The sequence below is a fragment of the Erinaceus europaeus genome, unplaced genomic scaffold (genome assembly GCF_950295315.1).
Source record: "Erinaceus europaeus unplaced genomic scaffold, mEriEur2.1 scaffold_712, whole genome shotgun sequence".
NCBI lineage: Eukaryota > Metazoa > Chordata > Mammalia > Eulipotyphla > Erinaceidae > Erinaceus > Erinaceus europaeus.
Genome location: NW_026648255.1, coordinates 39,175 through 57,070, shown reverse-complemented (window position 1 = coordinate 57,070; position 17,896 = coordinate 39,175). Strand labels below are relative to the sequence as shown.

General features: G+C 42.3%; 1 protein-coding gene across 2 annotated transcripts in view; it reads left to right on the top strand.

Annotated features, from left to right (window-relative positions):
• The first annotated feature begins 1,124 nt into the window (after positions 1 to 1,124).
• Positions 1,125 to 17,896, top strand: part of ZC3HC1 (zinc finger C3HC-type containing 1) — a 28,187-nt gene continuing 11,415 nt past the window's right edge. The window contains exons 1-7 of one of the 2 annotated variants that reach the window (XM_060184867.1): positions 1,189 to 1,351; positions 3,273 to 3,360; positions 4,458 to 4,569; positions 7,841 to 7,991; positions 9,602 to 9,685; positions 13,623 to 13,750; positions 16,813 to 16,967. In XM_060184867.1, coding sequence (XP_060040850.1) covers positions 1,315 to 1,351; positions 3,273 to 3,360; positions 4,458 to 4,569; positions 7,841 to 7,991; positions 9,602 to 9,685; positions 13,623 to 13,750; positions 16,813 to 16,967 — 755 coding nt within the window. In that variant the 5' untranslated portion in view covers positions 1,189 to 1,314. Of the gene's footprint in view, positions 1,352 to 3,272; positions 3,361 to 4,457; positions 4,570 to 7,840; positions 7,992 to 9,601; positions 9,686 to 13,622; positions 13,751 to 16,812; positions 16,968 to 17,896 lie in introns of both variants that reach the window. The other variant, XM_007524197.3, reaches the window with a different exon arrangement.

The window sequence follows — 17,896 nt, the reverse complement described above, 5'->3', positions numbered from 1 at the left end:
TACAACAACAATAAAAGTCTTTTTAAAAAAAAAAAAAAAAAAAGGCAACAACAACAACAAAAATTGGCGGTCCAGGTAGGTGGTGGCGCACCTGGTTGAGCGCACATGTTACAGTGCGCAAGAACCCAGGTTTGAGCCCCCGTCCCCACCTGCAAGGGGAAAACTTCACAAGCGGTGAAGCAGTGTCTCGCTGAACAAGTGTCTCGCTGCCTCTCTCCCTCTCTATCACCCTCTTCTCTCTCAATTTCTGACTGTCTCTATCCACCAAATAAAAAAAAAAATCGGTAAGGAGGAGAAGGGGGTGGGGTTCCAGGTCCTGGTACAGGATAATGGAACTAATTTAGGAGTAAGAATGTTTTGTAGAGGGAGTCGGGCGGTAGCGCAGCGGGTTAAGCGCAGGCGGAAGGATCCCAGTTCGAGCCCCCGGCTCCCCACCTGCAGGGGAGTCACTTCACAGGCGGTGAAGCAAGTCTGCAGGTGTCTGTCTTTCTCTCCCCTTCTCTGTCTTCCCCTCCTCTCTCTATTTCTCTCTGTCCTATCCAACAACAATGACATCCATAATAACTACAACAACAAAACAACAAAGGCAACAAAAGGAATAAATTAATTAATTAATAAAAAAAAGAATGTTTTGTAGACATCTATGTTGATGAGGTGAGAACTTGTACCCATGTGCCAACAACTGCTACCACAAACCTACCAATAAAAAAAAAAAAAGGAAAAATAAAATAACATAAATTGGGGTTGGGGAGATAGCATAAAGATTAAAAGCTTTTACAGCAGAGGCAACAGATTCAATATCCCTTCCCTGGCCCCCACCACCACCAAAAGCCAGAGTTAAGTAGTGGGGAAGGGAGGGAAGGGAAAAGGGGAGGGAGGGGGGGAAGGGGAGGGAGGTAGGAAGGGGCGAGAAGGGATAATGAAAGAGAGGAAGGAAGAAAGGAAGATCCTTATCAGCTCAGATGTACTCATGCACAAAGAAGTTATACATCTAGAGTTAATTCTAAGCACCACAGTTCTGCATTGGTGGTCTGCCTCATTTGCTATTAGGTAACTCAAAGAGAGCAGGTGCCGCCGTCAATCTCCAGATTTTTCCGTCTGACTAGTGGGAGACCCGCTGGCTGGAAGAGGAAGATCTTAACCGCCCAGAACGGAACTTCCTGAGCCTTCAAACCCGCGGGGAAGCAACTCGGCAACGGACCAAGATGGCGGCGCCCAGTGAGGAGCTTGCGTTTGCCCCAGGGTTTGAAAAGAATTGGGGGGCAGTTGTTCGCTCCCCAGAAGGAACTCCGCAGAAAATCCGGCAGCTGATAGATGAAGGGATCGCCCCGGAAGAAGGAGGCGCAGAAGAGTGAGTTCGCGAGTCCACGCTGAGTCTGGCGCTGGCAGAGTGGAGAGGGTTTGGGGGCCGCAGGCCTGATGGGGGATGCCCGGAATCGGCGACCCGGGCTGTGGGGAGGACTTCTCCCTGGGAGCTGACACAGACTGGGGTTGCACACTTCATTCGATTTTAATCTCCTCGGGACAAAGTCGTGAGTCTGCACCAGTGGTGGAATTTTGCCTTAAGAAAGGTTGGGGGGGGGGAGAAAAAGCAAACCCACCGACCGTGTATACCTGACTTCTCTTAGATCGAGCTTCTTAACCCTTTTGAGCTTTCCATACCTTTGGCAGTCGGGGAAACACTTAGGCGTCCTTCCTCGTAAGAATACTGCGAGCTTTCACAATATTTCCAAATGCACAGAGTAAGTGACATGGGACTGTAAAGGAAACTCGTTAAGTTGGACTGCACTTAATTTAGGCAGTAAAAGAGATAAGGGATGTCATCCCGTGCGTCAGTGTTAGACTTAAACAATATCTAGAAGTACATCTAATACCTACCATAATTTTGAGATATTGACGAACTTTAATGATATATATATATATATATATATATATATATATTTGCTTTTAAAATAAATACTTTATTTACAGTTCGAGCCCCTGGCTCCCCACCTGCAGGTGTCTTTCTCTCCCCCTGTCTTCCCCCTCCTCTCTCCATTTCTCTCTGTCCTAACAACGAGACGACATCAATAACAACAATAACTACAACAACAATGAAAAACAAGGGCAACACAAGGGAAGATAAATATAAAAAAATTTTAAAAAGAAATACTTTGCGGAGGGTAGATAGTAAATAGACTGTCATGCCTGAGGCTCCTAAATCCCAGGTTAATCCCCCGCATCACCATAAGCCAGAGCTGAATAGTGCTCTAGTATACAAAACTTAAAAAGCAGCAAAAATAGTCTGGGAGTATGGGTCGACCTGTCAACACGCATGTTTAGTGGGGAAGCAATTATGGAAGCCAGACCTTTCACCTTCTGCATTCCACAATGACCTCTTGGGTCCATTCTCCCAGAGGGTTAAAGAATAGGAAAGCTATCAGGGGAGGGGATGGGATACGGAATTCTGGTGGTGGGAATTGTGTGGAGTTGTACCCCTCTTATCCTATGGTTTTGTCAGTGTTTCCTTTTTATAAATAAAATAAATAAAAATAAAAGACCTTTTACAAAAAAAGTAATAAAAGTATTCATAATTTCTTTTGAGTTAGGATTGTTGGTATAATCCTCTTTTTAAAAAAATTTTTTTTTTTGTTTAAATAATAGAGGTACATAGAGAGACCAGACCACAGCTCCACAGCTCAGCTCTGGTTTATTTTGTTGCTGGGGACTGAACCAGAGACCTCAGAGCCTCAGGCATGAAAATATTTTTGCATTATGCTTTCTCCCAGCCCTATAAACTCATTTCTTTAAAACAAACAAAATTCTGCTTGCCTTGAGCAGTTCCTCCCCCTCCTCCCTACATGGCATTGTTGAATGGCTTTTGACTGAAAATGAGACAACTAGTTTGCTGGATTTTTTTTTCTTTCTAAATTTTTTCCATTAAGTTTCCTTTTTTATATTTATATTTTATTTTTTATTATATTTATTTATTTATTGGATAGAGACATCCAACAGTCCAAAGGGAAGGGGAGATAGGGAGAGAGATGGAGAAACATCTGCAACACTGCTTCACGACTTGCAAAGCTTTCCCCCTGCAGGTAGTAAGTAACTGGGGGCTCAATCCTGGTTCCTTTTTTTTTTTTTTTGCCTCCAGGGTTATTGCTGGGGCTAGTTGCCTACACCACTAATCCACTGCTCCTGGAGGCCATTTTTTCCCCTTTTGTTGCCCTAGTTGTTTTATCATTGTTGTGGTTATTATTATTGTTGTTACTAATGTCGTTGTTGTTGTATAGGACAGAGAGAAATCGAGAGAGGAGGAAAAGACAAAGGGGGAGAGAAAGATAGACACCTACAGAACTGCTTCACTTCACCGCTTGCCAGGTACTCCAACCCGGATCCTTACGCGGGTCCTTGCGCGGGTCCTTGCGCTTTGCCACATGCGCTTAACCTACTGCGCTACACCCTACCCCCAAACCTGTTTCCTTTCTATTTGTAACATACATGCTCAACCAGGTGCGCCAGCACCCACCCCTCATTAAATTTCCTTAAAGGCCTAAGAAGTGGCTCAGTGAATAAAATATTGAACTCAAAACCATGAGGGGTTTTTTTGTTTTGTTTTTTACACCTGAGCACTGCTCAACTCTGTTTATAGGGGATTGAGCCTGGGACTTTGGAGCCTCAGGTGTGAGAATCTCTTTGTATAACCATTATGCTGTCTACCCCCACCCCAACCATGAGGTTTTGAGTTCAATCATAGGCATTACATGTGCCCAAGTGATGCTCTGGTTCCTTCTCTCTCTCATTAATTAATTTTGTAGAGGTCTAAAAAACTTCCTAAATATTTTTACTTTCATTTGAGCTTCTAATTAGTTCTTTCTTGAGAGAGCTAATTCAATTAAATTTATCATCAAGGACTGTTCCAGTTACAGATAATAAATTTGTTTCTGCTGTTACGGGTTAAACTTTTTTTTTTTTTTTTTTTTAACCAGAGCAGTGCTTAGCTATGGCTTATGGTGGAACCGGGATTGAATTTGGGACTTTGGAGCCTCAGGGATGAGAGTCCCTTGCATAACCATTATGCTATCTACCTCCGCCCAAGAGTTAAACTCTGTGATAGTTCAAATCTATAATGCACAGAAGCGTTGAGTTTTATTTTGTGTTTACTAAGGTTGAGTGAGACTGATGGGAGACCGGTAAGTGAACTAAAATCATTTGTTAGTATAGAATTACTTGAACACAGTTGTAGAAGTAGTAAGTACTTGAAACTTTAGTATGACCAAACTAGACTGAAGGATTTGGACTCTGTTTAGTAAGTTTTATGACACTATTGAAAATGTCAAACAAGGGAATGACAAGACTGAAATTACTTTTAGAAAAAGTAAAATTCTCTGATCATATGTTTAACAGGGTAGCAACATACAAAATATTTAGAGTAATAAAATGGCAGGTTTACTAACAGTTCTGCTACTTTATTTTAGGAAGGACACATCTGCCACATTCCAGTCAGTTAATGGATCCCCCCAAGCTGAACAACCTCCTTTGGAATCTACAAGGAAAGAAGCCTTCTTTAATAGAGTTGAAACATTTTCTATATCCTTTCTTAATTCATGTAATTGTACTTTTTACCTGCTTTTGAATTTTTTTTTTTTAATCTTTATTTATTGGATAGAAACAGCCATAAATCGAGAGGGTAGGGGGGATAGAGAGGGAGACAGAGACACACCTGCAGCACGGTTTCACCCTTAGCAAAGATTTCCTCCTGTAGGTGGGGGGTGAGGGTCTTGAAATTGTTAATTATTGCTCTAGGGCATTCCATCATTATCACATAAAGCTGATAAGGAATTTTATAGGAAAAATAACATTATACATGGTTATCCTTCGAAGAAGTTATTTTGTTTTGCTTTGCCACCAGAGTTTTTCAGTAGGGCTAGGTACTATTATTATAAAAAGATACTATTATTATACTCATTTGGTAGAAGAGGAAACAGTTTTAGGTAGATTAAATGACTTGTCCGAGGTCAACTACTACCAAATACGTTATATAGACTTACTTATAATCATAATTATACTCTATTTGTATAATCATAGTTATAATTGCTTATATTCCTGCAGGCCAATTATAGCTGAAGATTGAACCCAAATCTAATGTTTTTTGAACATGTACAGCACTTCCTATCTCTTTCTAGACTTTCCTCTATATTGATTATTGTGTAACAGATTATCCTAAAATTTAGTGACTTAAACAGCACTTACTGGGGCAGGTGGCGGCTCACTAAGTTACGCACACCTAGTATGAAGAGGAAGAACCCAGGTTTGAGCCCCTGGCTCCCCTCCTGCAGGAGGGACACTTCACAAGCAGTGAAGCAGATCTTTCTCTCTGTCTCTGCCTCTCCTCTGAATTTCATTTATTTACTTATTTATTTTCCCTTTTGTTGCCTTGTTTTTTGTATTGTTGTAGTTATTTTTGTTGTTGTTATAGATGTTGTTGTTGTTGGGTAGGACAGAGAAATGGAGAGAGGAGGGGAAGACAGCGTGAGAGAAAGACACCTGCAGACCTGTTTCACTGCTTGTGAAGCGACCCCCCTGCAGGTGGGGAGCCAGGGGCTCGAACCAGGATCCTTACGCCAGTCCTTGCGTCCCGCACCACCTGTGCTTAACCTGCTGCGCTACCGCCCAACTCCCTCCTCTCAATTTCTAACTGTCCTATCCAATAAAATGAGAAAAAAATGTGAAGCTTTCCTCCTGCCAGTGGGGACCAGAGGGTTGAACCTGGGTCTTTGCACACTGTAATGTGTGTGCTTAACCAATTTGTCACCACCTGATCTTTGGAATATTAATTTCACTGACTCCTATGGAAAGTAAAAGTGAATGTAGTAAACAGGAGAGCATAGATGGAAGACTGAAAATATTTCTGCTTGTTTGTCACCACCCATTGCTGCTCAGGCAAATCCCAGGCTTTTGCTAGAGTTTTTCAGCCTGTGGTAGTTCAGGCTGAAAAAAAAGTTTAAAAAAAGTTACGGCTTCTCTGTTCTACCCTCTAACCAGTAATGAACACTTTTAAATGTTTAAAAATATAAGGTTTATGAGGTTCAGGAGGTGGCGCAGTGGAAAAAGCAGCAGACTCTCAAGCATGAGGTCCTGAGTTCAATCCCCGGCAGCACATGTACCAGAGTGATGTCTGGTTCTTTCCTCCTATATTTCTCATGAGTAAATAAATTCCTAAAAAAAAATATATATATATATATATATATATATATATATATATATATATATATATATATGGTTTAGTGGTCCAGGAGGTGGTGCAGTGGATAAAGCATCGGATTCTCAAGCATGAGGTCCTGAATTCAATCCCTGGCAGCACATGTACCAGAGTAATGTCTGGCTCTTTCTCTCTCCTCCTAAGTTTCTCATTAATAAATAAAATCTTTTAAAAAATAAAGGGGCCAGGCAGTGGCATACCTGGTGAAGCACACACATTACAGTGCACAAGGTCCCAGGTTCAAGCCCCTGGTCCCCGCCTGTAGGGGGAAAGCTTCACAAGTGGTGAAGCAGGGCTTCAGGTGTCTCTGTCTTCCTCTCCCTCTCTATCTCCCCAACTCCTCTCAATTTCTCTCTATCTCTATCCAATAGTAAGTAAATATTTAAAAAATAAAATAAAAATATAAGGTTTATACATTTTTTAAAATTCTTTATTTTCCCTTTTGTTGCCCTTGTTGTCTTTTTATTGTTGTTGTAGTTATTATTGTTGTTGTTATTGATGTCGTTGTTGTTGGATAAGACAGAAATGGAGAGAGGAGGGGAAGACAGAGAGGGGGAGAGAAAGACACCTGCAGACCTGCTTCACCGCCTGTGAAACGACTCCCCTGCAGATGGGGAACCGGTGGCTCGAACCGGGATCCTTATGCCGGTTCTTGTGCTTTGCGCCACATGTGCTTAACCTGCTGCGCTACCGCCCGACTCCCGGTTTATAAATTTTTATCCTCTACCTTTGACTACTCAGAGGATAGTCATCATTCTATGAAGTGTATACCTGTACTTTTAAAATAGTTTTTAGGGACTGAAAGAGCATATACCTTCCATGCATGAGCCCCTGGGTTCAGTCTTAGCACATTAGGACACTAAGGACAAAAACAGGCAGAACTCCACAGAGGGTCACGTAATGCTTTGTTGTGTCCCTCTCTCTTTCTTTCATAAAAGTACAAAATGAAATTTGACCTGGGAAAGTGTTTCAGTGGTCAGGTTCATGCTCAAGGCCCTGGCTTTGACCCTCATCACTTCATCAGAAATAACAATAAAGGGGCCAGGCCATGGTACAACCAGTAAAACATGCATAAGGACCTGGATTCAGGCCCTCAGACCCCAATTGCAGGTGTCTCTACCTTTGTATCTCTCTTTGTTTCTCACCTTCTGTCAGAAAGAAAGGGAAAAAATGATTATCAAGTATAGCAATGGAGTTGTGCAGAGATAACCCTGGTGGCAGAAAGAAAGAAAAAAAAAAGACAGTAGAAGTAGTTGTTGACACATTTCTTACTGTGTTTTCTCTTAGTGGGCTTACTCCTATATAAGAATGCAGTGCAGTCTTTTTAAAGGTGCTTAGTTTATTATTTTATGTGTTTCTTTTGTTTTTCAATTTGATCAGAAAGAAATTGAAAGGGTGAGGGAGGGAGGGAGGGAAAGAGAGATCTGTAGACCTGCTTTTCCCTCTGTGCATGGGGACTAGAGGTTTGAACCCAGTTCCGTTAGCCTGATAACGTGTGCACTCAGTCGGGTGCGCCATTGCCTGGCTCTGGAGTAAAGTTGTAATTTCTGACTTACCGTCGTAATATTCTTGCAGCGCTGTTTTCCTTAACATGCATACTCTTTGAAATGGGCAGGTAAGCCCCTAGAACTGTCCCCACTCGTCTGTGCCAAGTATGGCTGGGTCACAGTAGAATGTGACATGCTCAAGTGCTCCAGCTGTCAAGCTTTTCTCTGTGCCACCTTACAACCAGCTTTTGATTTTGACAGATGTAAGTATAAAGTACAAACAGCATTGCTCTAAATATTGAAAGATACACTATACTGTTTTCTTTTTTTTTGCAAAGATCCAATACTCTTATGTTTGATCAAAATATGTTTTACTGTTATATGTAGTAAGGTCAATTTGATTATTTTACCCTAATTAATCTCAATCATTGCCTTTTTTTTTTTTTTTTACCAGAGTACTGCTCAGCTCTGGCTTGGGGTGGGTGGTGCAGGGGATTGAATCAGGGACTTTGGAGCCCCAGGCATGAGAATCTTTTTGCATAACTATTATGCTACCTTCCTCCATCTGATCATTACTTATTTTATTTTTGCCTTCAGGGTTATTGCTGGGGCTCAGTGCTTGCACTATGAATCCACTGCTCCTGGAGGCTATTTTTTCCATTTTGTTGCCCTTATTGTTATGCTTGTTGTAGTTGTTATTGTTACTGTTGTCATAGCTGTTGTTGTTGTTGGATAGGACAGAGAGAAATGGAGAGAGGAGGAAAGAAAGAAAGACACCTGCAGACCTGCTTCACCACCTGTGAAGCAACCCCTCTGCTGGTGGGGAGCCGGGGGCTTGAACTGGGATCCTTCACGCTGGCCCTTGTGCTTTGCGCCATAACCTGCTGCGCTATCGCCCAGCCCCCGTCATTACTTTTTTTAAAAACCAACTTTAGAGTGAATTTGACTTAATGCATTTAGGGAAACTAACAGCATTATGTTTATTGTTCCAAAATTTATACTTGGGCAAGGAGACACAGTTATTTTGTGAAAGCTTATCCTTTGAAATGCCCTGTCTTTAAGATACACGCTATCTCCTTTGCTATTCATCTTAGAATGTTGATCTGGAACTTGTTTTGTGGAAATGATAGAGATGGTCATCCGGGGTTGGTGAAATAGTTCGCTTGGATAGTGCTCTGCTTTGCCATGTACACAGCCCAGGTTGAGCCTGGCCAACAGCACATTGAAGGAAGCTTCAGTGCTGTGGTCTCTTTTTCTTTCTGCCTGTCTCTATCTTTAAAAAAAAAGGGGGGGGGTTAGGCGGGGGCACAGCGGGTTAAGCGCACGTGCCGCAAAGTGCAAGGACTCTGTAAGGATCCCGGTTGAAGCCCCCAGCTCCCCACCTGCAGGGGAGTTGCTTCACAGGCGGTGAAGCAGGTCTGCAGGTGTCTATCTTTCTCTCCCCCTCTGCCTTCCCCTCCTCTCTCCATTTCTCTCTGTCCTATCCAACAACAATGGCATCAAGAACAACAATAATAACTACAACAATAAAACAACAAGGGACACAAAGGGGAAAATAAATAAATATAAAAAAAGATAAAGAAAAGAATGCATTTGTTAATATTTTCTTTTTTTAAAGACATCTTTATTATTTATTTATTTATTTTGCCAGCACACTGCTCAGATCTGGCTTATGGTGGTGCAGGGGATTGAACCTGGGCCTTTGAAGCCTCAGGCATGAGAGTTTCTTTGCATAACCATTATGCTGTCTACCCCTGCCTGTTAATATTTTCGTATCATTTTCATTCACTTAGTTATTATGTTCTCTGAAAGGCCACTGGTGTTTGAGTGTACATAATGTATGCTAAGACATTCCTATCTCTCTGGGTTTCAGATAAGGAGCGATGTGCTGAACTGAAGAAAGCCTTGTGTACTGCCCATGAGAAGTTCTGTTTCTGGCCAGACAGCCCGTCTCCAGGTACTTGCCACTCCCTTCCTGGTCACTGCATTTCTTTGTCAGAGGGTTAGTGTGGCAGTAAGCACCAGCGATTAAACCAGGGCCTCCTACCTGCAGAGCGTGTGCTGTGCCCCTGAGCTCTACCCCCTGCCCTCTGCATTTCTAATGTTTTTTCCTTGTGGTATCTTCCCCCCCCCCCCCCCAACCCCCAGCGGTGTTTTTCAAGGAAGTTTATACTCATTATACTTACTTAACTTTATGGAGTACATTCGATGGGACAGCAATTCAGCCATGCATATGTTACCCTGTTTAATCCTTCTAGGGATTCTAGAAAACAGATACTATCAACCAAAACATTTTTTTTATTATTAGTGACTAATGAAATTACAAAATCACAAGGATCCAAGAGGTGGCCTAACATGAGTCAGGCTCTGGGTTCAATTCCCAGCATTACACAGGAGCATTTGTTTTGTAGAAATTATAAAGATGGGAGTCAGGCGGTAGCGCAGCTGGTTAAGCGCAGGTGGCACAAAGTGCAAGGACTGGCGTAAGGATCCCGGTTTAAGCCCCCGGCTCCCCACCTGCAGGGGAGTCGCTTCACAAGCAGGTCTGCAGGTGTCTTATCTTTCTCTCCCCCTCTCTGTCTTCCCCTCCTCTCTCCATTTCTCTCTGTCCTATCCAACAACAGTGACATCAAGAACAACAACAATAATAACTACAACAATAAAACAACAAGGGCAATAAAAGGAAAAATAAATACATATTTAAAAAAAATTATAAAGATGGTCATCTGGGGTTGGTGAAATAGCTCCCTTGGACAGTGAACAGCACCAAGGGAACTCCCTGGCTGTGGAGTGATGCTTTCTCGTCTGCCAAGCCCCAGTGATAACCCTGGTGACAGTAACAAATAAAAAGTCATTGTGCTTCACACTGTGTGCACTTAACTGGGTGCACCAACATCCAGCTCTGTGCATATTTAATTTTTAGCAACAGCAGGATATTCCAAACCCAACTTGATTTTCCCAGTGCTGAGGTGGAATCACCAACTCTCCAAAGAGTTTGATCCTTGAAGATTAGAAATCAACATCTGGTTGCTGGCGATGCAATATGGGGTAGGGGAAGTGTTGTTACTGTATGGTGCTCCTGCTAATAGCATCACTGGAAAAGGATCTTTTTTTTTATTATTCCCTGTTGTTACCCTTGTTGCTCTATTGTTGTAGTTATTGTTGTTGTTGTTGTTGCATAGGACAGAGAGAAATGGAGAGAAGCGGGGAAGACAGAGAGGGGGAGAGAAAGATAGACACCTGCAGACCTGCTTCACCGCCTGTGAAGTGACTCCCCTCCAGGTGGGGAGCTGGGGGCTCGAACGGAGATCCTTATGCCAGTCCTTCCTCTTTGTGCCACCTGCGCTTAACCCACTGTGCTACCGCTGGACTCCCTTTTTTTTTGTCTTGTTTTGTTTTGTTTTTTAATAGTTATTAAAACATACCTGACATGAAATAGCACATATGTAGGTTTATAGTTTGATAAGTTTTGACATATTTATACACTTATGCATTACTGCTGCTAGGTTTCTACTTAACCTTATAAGTTTGTATTCATTTTCTAAATCTAAGGCTGCATATTATTATATCCTATTTTTCATAGGAGGTTTCATTGATCATTAAGAGTCTTAACAACACTGATACTCTTCTTTCTTGGGCCATTGATATATTACAGGGTTTATTACTTTAGATCACTTCAGTTTTCTAAGCTTGTTTCTCTGCACCTAGACTGACCCCTGAATCTCTAAATGCAAGTGATCTATAATATCATTTCCTCATTTAAAAAAAAGAAGAAGAAGAGTGGAGCAAAGCACAAGGACCGGCGTAAGGATCCCGGTTCAAACCCCCGGCTCCCCACCTGCAGGGGAGTCGCTTCACAGGCGGTAAAGCAGGTCTGCAGGTGTCTCTCTTTCTCTCCTCCCTCTCTGTCTTCCCCTCCTCTCTCCATTTCTCTGTCCTATCTAATAACAATGATATCAATAACAACAATAGTAATAACTACAACAACAGTAAAAAAAGAAGAAGATGATGGAAGGATGACAGAGGACCTAGTGGGGGTTGTATTGTTATATGGAAAACTGAGAAGTGTTATACATGTACAAACTATTGTATTTACTGTTGAATGTAAAACATTAATTCCCCAATAAAGAAATTTTAAAAAAAGAAGAAGAAAAAAGGGGGAGAAAAAAACAGGAGGTGGGCAGTAGCATGTATAATAGAACACGTTACTATATACAAGGACCCAGCTTTAAGCCCCTGCTCCCCACCTGCGGCGGGGGGTGGGAATGATGATTCACAAGTGGTGAAACAGGTGTGTCTCTTTCTCTCTCCCTCTCCTCCCATCAGCCCCCAATTTCTCTCTGTCTTACCAAATAATAAATAGAATAATATTGATGATAATAATAATAAATAGAAAGGAGAAAAAGGAGAGGTTAGGGAATGGCTACCTGGATCAGTGGATTCATAGTGGTAACACTGAGCCCCAGCAATAACCCTAGTGGAAATAAAAAATAAATAATTAAAAAGAGACAGCCTCTCAATATTTTCTTATCATACACATTAATAAAATCGTGGTCTAGACTCTCTACACTTTCTCCTTATTTTCTGCTATTGCCCTCCCAGGCAGACTGTTCTAGCCCTGTGAAACTAATTCCTCAAATGCATTTTCCTTTTGAAGTCATCCCATAGGACTCTGTTGTTGTTTTCAGCATCTCTTAATCTCTTTTTGAGATCTCTTACTTCTTCTTTAGTTGTCTCTAATTCATCTTCAATCTTGCTAATTCTGTCTTCAGCCTCATTGATTCTATTCTCTCTGCCCTCTACTGCTTTCTGGAGTTCATCTATTTTGTTGCCCTGCTCTGATACTGTTTGAGCTTGTTCAGCTAGTTGCCTTCTTAGCTCAGCAATTTCAGCTTTCAGCTCTCTAATAACCATGAGATTATTAGAATTTTCTTCCATATTCTCATTTGTTGTTCCTGCAGTTCTGATTACAATTTTTTCAAATTCTTTACTCACTCCTGTTATTATTTCCTTAGCTAATGTTTGGATGTTGAACTCGTTGTTTTGTGCTTCGCCCTCTGGAGGACTTTTAGCTGGACTCTTGTCCTGGTTCGAGTCTCCATTATTTTTTCTTGTTGTTTTAACCATTTTATATAAGTTAAGAGGTTTTTCAATCCCTGAGTTGGAGTTCAGTGGTGTAAAAGCCTTTTTTTTTTTCCCCTGTAGGCTATGGTAGCCTGAAGGCTTTTAAACTATCAATAGGCTTCTTGGCTTAATCAATGACACCTGACCAAGAGATAAAGCAGGGTGTGGCAGAGATAATCCAGTGGTTATGCAAAGAGACTTTCACAGCCCTTCAGCTATGCCACTGAGGTATAGGTCTTCTCCTGAGTTTCCCGGTTAGATCTCTGTGCCCTGGTGTCCCTCCCTGTTGCTGCTCCAGATTCTGAGGGTAGTAGCAATGGAGACTCAGAGTTGTACTTGGTGAGTCTCTGGGGAGTCCTTTCCTCCCTTCAGCTGTCCCCTTGTTGGTGGAGCAGACTGGAGGTGGTGTCTCCACTGACAAACTGTGGAACTGTTAGCAGTCACTTAATCTCTCCTTAGGCCCCTCTCTCCTCTCTGTCACCAGCCACGCGTGTTTGTACTCACGGGTGATTTACTGGGTTTCTGTGGTCATTCTAGTCCTGTCTTATTTTGGTCCGGGTGGTCTCCTTTGGTATTCCTAGTTGATCCCGGAGAGGAGAGGAGAGGAGAGGAGAGAAACTCAAATGCATTTTCCTTCGGCACTTTGCTTTTTATTTTGCATACTATTGTTGGTCTTTTAAATTCAGTTTGAATCATACTACTTCGGAAAAGTCTTTACTGAGGCTGATTTTTAGATATAATCATTAATCTTCCCGTTTACTTGTTCACAGATCGATTCGGAATGTTGCCATTGGATGAGCCGACTGTCCTTGTTAATGAATTCCTAGATCGTTTTCAGAGCCTTTGTCACTTGGACCTCCAACTTCCTTCTCTGAAGCCTGAGGACTTGAAAACTATGGTGTGTTTATTTTGGCCATTCCACAGCTGCTACCAATATTTCTACATGAGGCCTCTCAATCCCAAAAGGATGCAGGTTGAATGCAGAGACCTATTTGTCTCTCAGCCAACCTTTTTCAACCCTTAATAGAAAGGTCAGAGGTTAAGTATATGGGCTCTATTGAAACTTTAGGTGTGATTTTAAAAAATATTAGGGGGCCAGGCGGTAGCGCAACGGGTTAAGCACATGTGGTGCAATGTGCAAGGACCGGCACAAGGATCCTGGTTTGAGCCCCGCCTCCCCTCCCCACCTTTGGGGGGACCCGCCTTACACAAGCAGTGAAGCAGGTCTGCAGGTGTCTTGTCTTTCTGTCCCCCTCTCTGTCTTCCCCATCTCTCTCGATTTCTTTCTGTCCTATCCAACAGTAACGACAGCAATAAGAATAACAATAATAACAACAATAACAAGAGCAACAAAAAGAGAAAAATAGCCTCCAGGAGCACTGGATTCGTAGTGCAGGCACCGAGCCCCAGCAATAACCCTGGAGGCAAAAAAAAAATTCTTTATTATTGGGGGCCAGGTGGTGACACACCTGCTTAAGTGCACACACCCGAGTGCAAGGACCCGAGTTTGAGCCCCCGGTCCCCACCTGCAGAGAGGAAGCTTCACAAGTGGTGAATCAGGGCTGCAGGTGTCTCTGTCTCTCTTCCTCTCTATCATCCCCTTCCCTCTCAATTTCTGGCTGTCTCTATCCAATAAATAAAGACAATAGGAAAATTTTGTAAAGCTTTATTATCAGATAGAGAAATTGAGAGGGGTGGGAGAGATAGAGAGGAAAAGAGACAGAGAGAAACCTGAAGCCCTGCTTCATCACTTGTGAAGCTTTCCTCCTGCAGATGAGGAACCAAGGGCTTGAACCCAGATTTCTGCACACTGTACTGTACACAGCCAAGTACACCACTGCTGGCTCTTTCGATGTGGTCCTTTAAATGATACAAAATCAATTTTATTTTGATTTATTACCCAAACTATTTAGCAAAAAGTATTGAATGTGACTTCATTAGGATCAATTGCACATCATCCAAAGAAAGTATGAGAAACTATAAACTGATTTCTTCCTTTCAAATGGAAATTTTAATACAGCACCAAAGAATGACTTCAGAACTTCAGGCATTTGTGATACCACTGAACAGTCTTTCTGGTCCAATTTTGTATTCCTGTTTTTGTTTGTTTGTTTTTTTAGAGAGGGAGAGAGATAAACAGAAGAGAGAGGGCAGGCAGAGTGGTGGTCCACCAGGTTGAGTGCATTTATTACCAGTCATAAGGACCCAGGTTCAAGCCTCTGCTTCCCACCTGCAGTGTGTCCACTTCACGAACGGTGAAGCAGATCCATGGGTATCTATGTTTCTTTCTCTTTCTTTATCTTGTCCTGGCCTCTCAATTTCTCTTTGTCCTATCTAGTAAAAATTAAGAGAAAGAAAAAGGCCACCAGGAGCAGTGGATTTGTAGTGCTAACAGCAAGCCCCAGCAATAACCCTGGTTATTAACAAAAGAAAAAAAAGAAAGAAAGAAGAAAACAGATTAAGAGAGACACCACAGCACCATTCCACTGTCCATGAAAACCTCTTGCACTATCTGTGATGTTCCCATGTGGTGCCAGGACTCAAACCCAGAGCCTCATGAGTAGAAATGTTGAAATGATCTGGCCCATTTATACTCTGAAACTGAATACTTACTATCCCATTTCATCATTCTCTGGGTACTCAACATAGATCAACTTTATCATAGAAAATAGAAGTTGGGAGTCGGGCAGTGACACAGTGGGTTAAGCGCACGTGGCGCAAAGCTCAAGGACCCGCATAAGGATCCCAGTTTGAGCTGCAGGCTCCCCACCTGCAGGGGAGTCACTTCACAGGCGGTGAAGCAGGTCTGCAGGTGTCTGTCTTTCTCTCTCCCTCTCTGTCTTCCCCTCCTCTCTCCATTTCTCTCTGTCCTATCCAACAACAACCACATCAATAACCACAACAATGTTAAACAATAAGGGCAACAAAAGGGAAAATAAAATAAATATTTTTTTTAAATCTTAAAAAAAAAAAAAGAAAATAGAAGTTAGGGAGTCGGGCATTAGTGCAGAGGGTTAAGCTCATGGGGCGCGAAGTGCAAGGACCAGTGTAAGGATCCCAGTTTGAGCCCCCGGCTCCCCACCTGCAGGGGAGTCACTTCATAAACAGTGAAGCAGGTCTGCAGGTGTCTTATCTTTCTCTTCCCCTCTCTGTCTTCCCCTCCTCTCTCCATTTCTCTCTGTCCTATTCAACAATGACAACAACGATGACAACAACTACAACAATACAAAAAGGAAAAAAAAAACCCAACAACAAAAAAAAGTAAATAGAGGTTATGGGTAGGAGTAGATAGCATAACGGTTATGCAAAGAGACTCTCATGCCTGAGGCTCCAAAGTGCTAGGTTCAATCCCCTGTACTACCATCAACCAAAGCTGAGCAGTGCTCTGGTTTAAAAAAAAGAAAAGAGAATATAAGTTATTATTTTGCTTCTTCAGGTTGAAAAACTTGTAAATTTCAACACCAAACTGTTACCCTTTGATATCTGTTACAAATATCACCCTTTTCCTAGCCAAAGCATATGCTTTTTCACCCTGTCAATTTTTTTATTTTTAAACTAAAAGCAAAGATTGTGGTAAGCTCTGTTCTCTTGAAAAGTAAACTCATTGTCATGCCAAGACATAAACAGCGATCTGTTTTCATTACTTGAGTTTGAAGTTTACTTGTTTCAGGGGAGAAATCTGCAAGTGATAAATTGAAAACAAGTTTAGTGCCGAGAAAAGATTTGGCAATACAGGACACTTTGATGATCAGCTTTTAAAATCAGCAAATCGAAGGCAGTTCAGAAAGCTTCTGTGTAATACCTTAGCTCTGTCCTGGGAGTACAGTTCTTCTCTAATGAAGAGGATTGTCTTCATGCTTTGTCTCTCCTTATTTTTGCCATGTGCCATTTATGTTACACCATTATCATAACTTTTCATTCCATAATAGTTTTAAGTATTTTATCTCGGTTCATTTGCAGTGCTTAACAGAAGACAAGATCAGTCTTCTCCTACACCTGCTTGAAGATGAGCTTGATGGCCAAGGCGATGAGAAACAAACTACAACCAAACTAAGCTCAGATATCCAAGTCCACATCACTGCCTGTATTCTCTCTCTCTGCGGCTGGGCATGCAGGTGAGTCAGTAATTAACCTGGGCGGTGTGAACTGTCACAGAGTCACACGCCCATACACATCAGTGACTCAGAGCGTTGGAGATCCCATGGTGCTTGGTATGAGAGAGACCAAGCGTGAAAAAAGATGGAGGGGAGACATCAGGAATCAGTAATAAAATCAGAATTAGAACTCAACTCTGGTTTTAGCTCTTGAGCACACCTGCACTTTATTTCTTTTACTGTTGCTCCCCAATTGAGACTGGTATTCCCATGAAGCTCCTTTCTATTTTTTAGAAAGAAAGAAGAAACAGTTTAATTGATTAAAAAGTACCAAAGAGGGGGTCGGGCGGTGGCACAGTGGGTTAAGCGCATGTGGTGCAAAGCGCAAGGACCGGCGTAAGGATCCCGGTTCGAGCCCCCGGCTCCCTACCTGCAGGGGAGTCTCTTCACAGGCGGTGAAGCAGGTCTGCAGGTGTCTATCTTTCTCTCCCCCACTCTGTCTTCCCCTCCTCTCTCCATTTCTCTCTGTCCTATCCAATAACGAATAGCGTCAACAAGGGCAATAATAATAACCACAACGAGGCTACAACAACAAGGGCAACAAAAGGGGGAAAAAATGGCCTCCAGGAGCGGTGGATTCATGGTGCAGGCACCGAGCCCAGCAATAACCCTGAAGAAAAAAAAAAAAAAGTACCAAAGAAAATACCAATTGGAGCTTTCTGAGCCCCCTTGTGGGTCTTCCATTACAGCTACTACTCCTGGTCTCTGCTGCCTCTGAGACAGAAGACAGTCAGAACCATTCTTGATTTACTTTATTTTTTTAAAAAAATATTTTGTTTTATTTATTTTATTAAGTCTCCCCCCCTCCCCCCATCAGAGCACTGCTCAGCTCTGGCTTATGATGGTATAGGGGATAGAACCTGGGACTTTGGAGCTTCAGGCAATAGAGT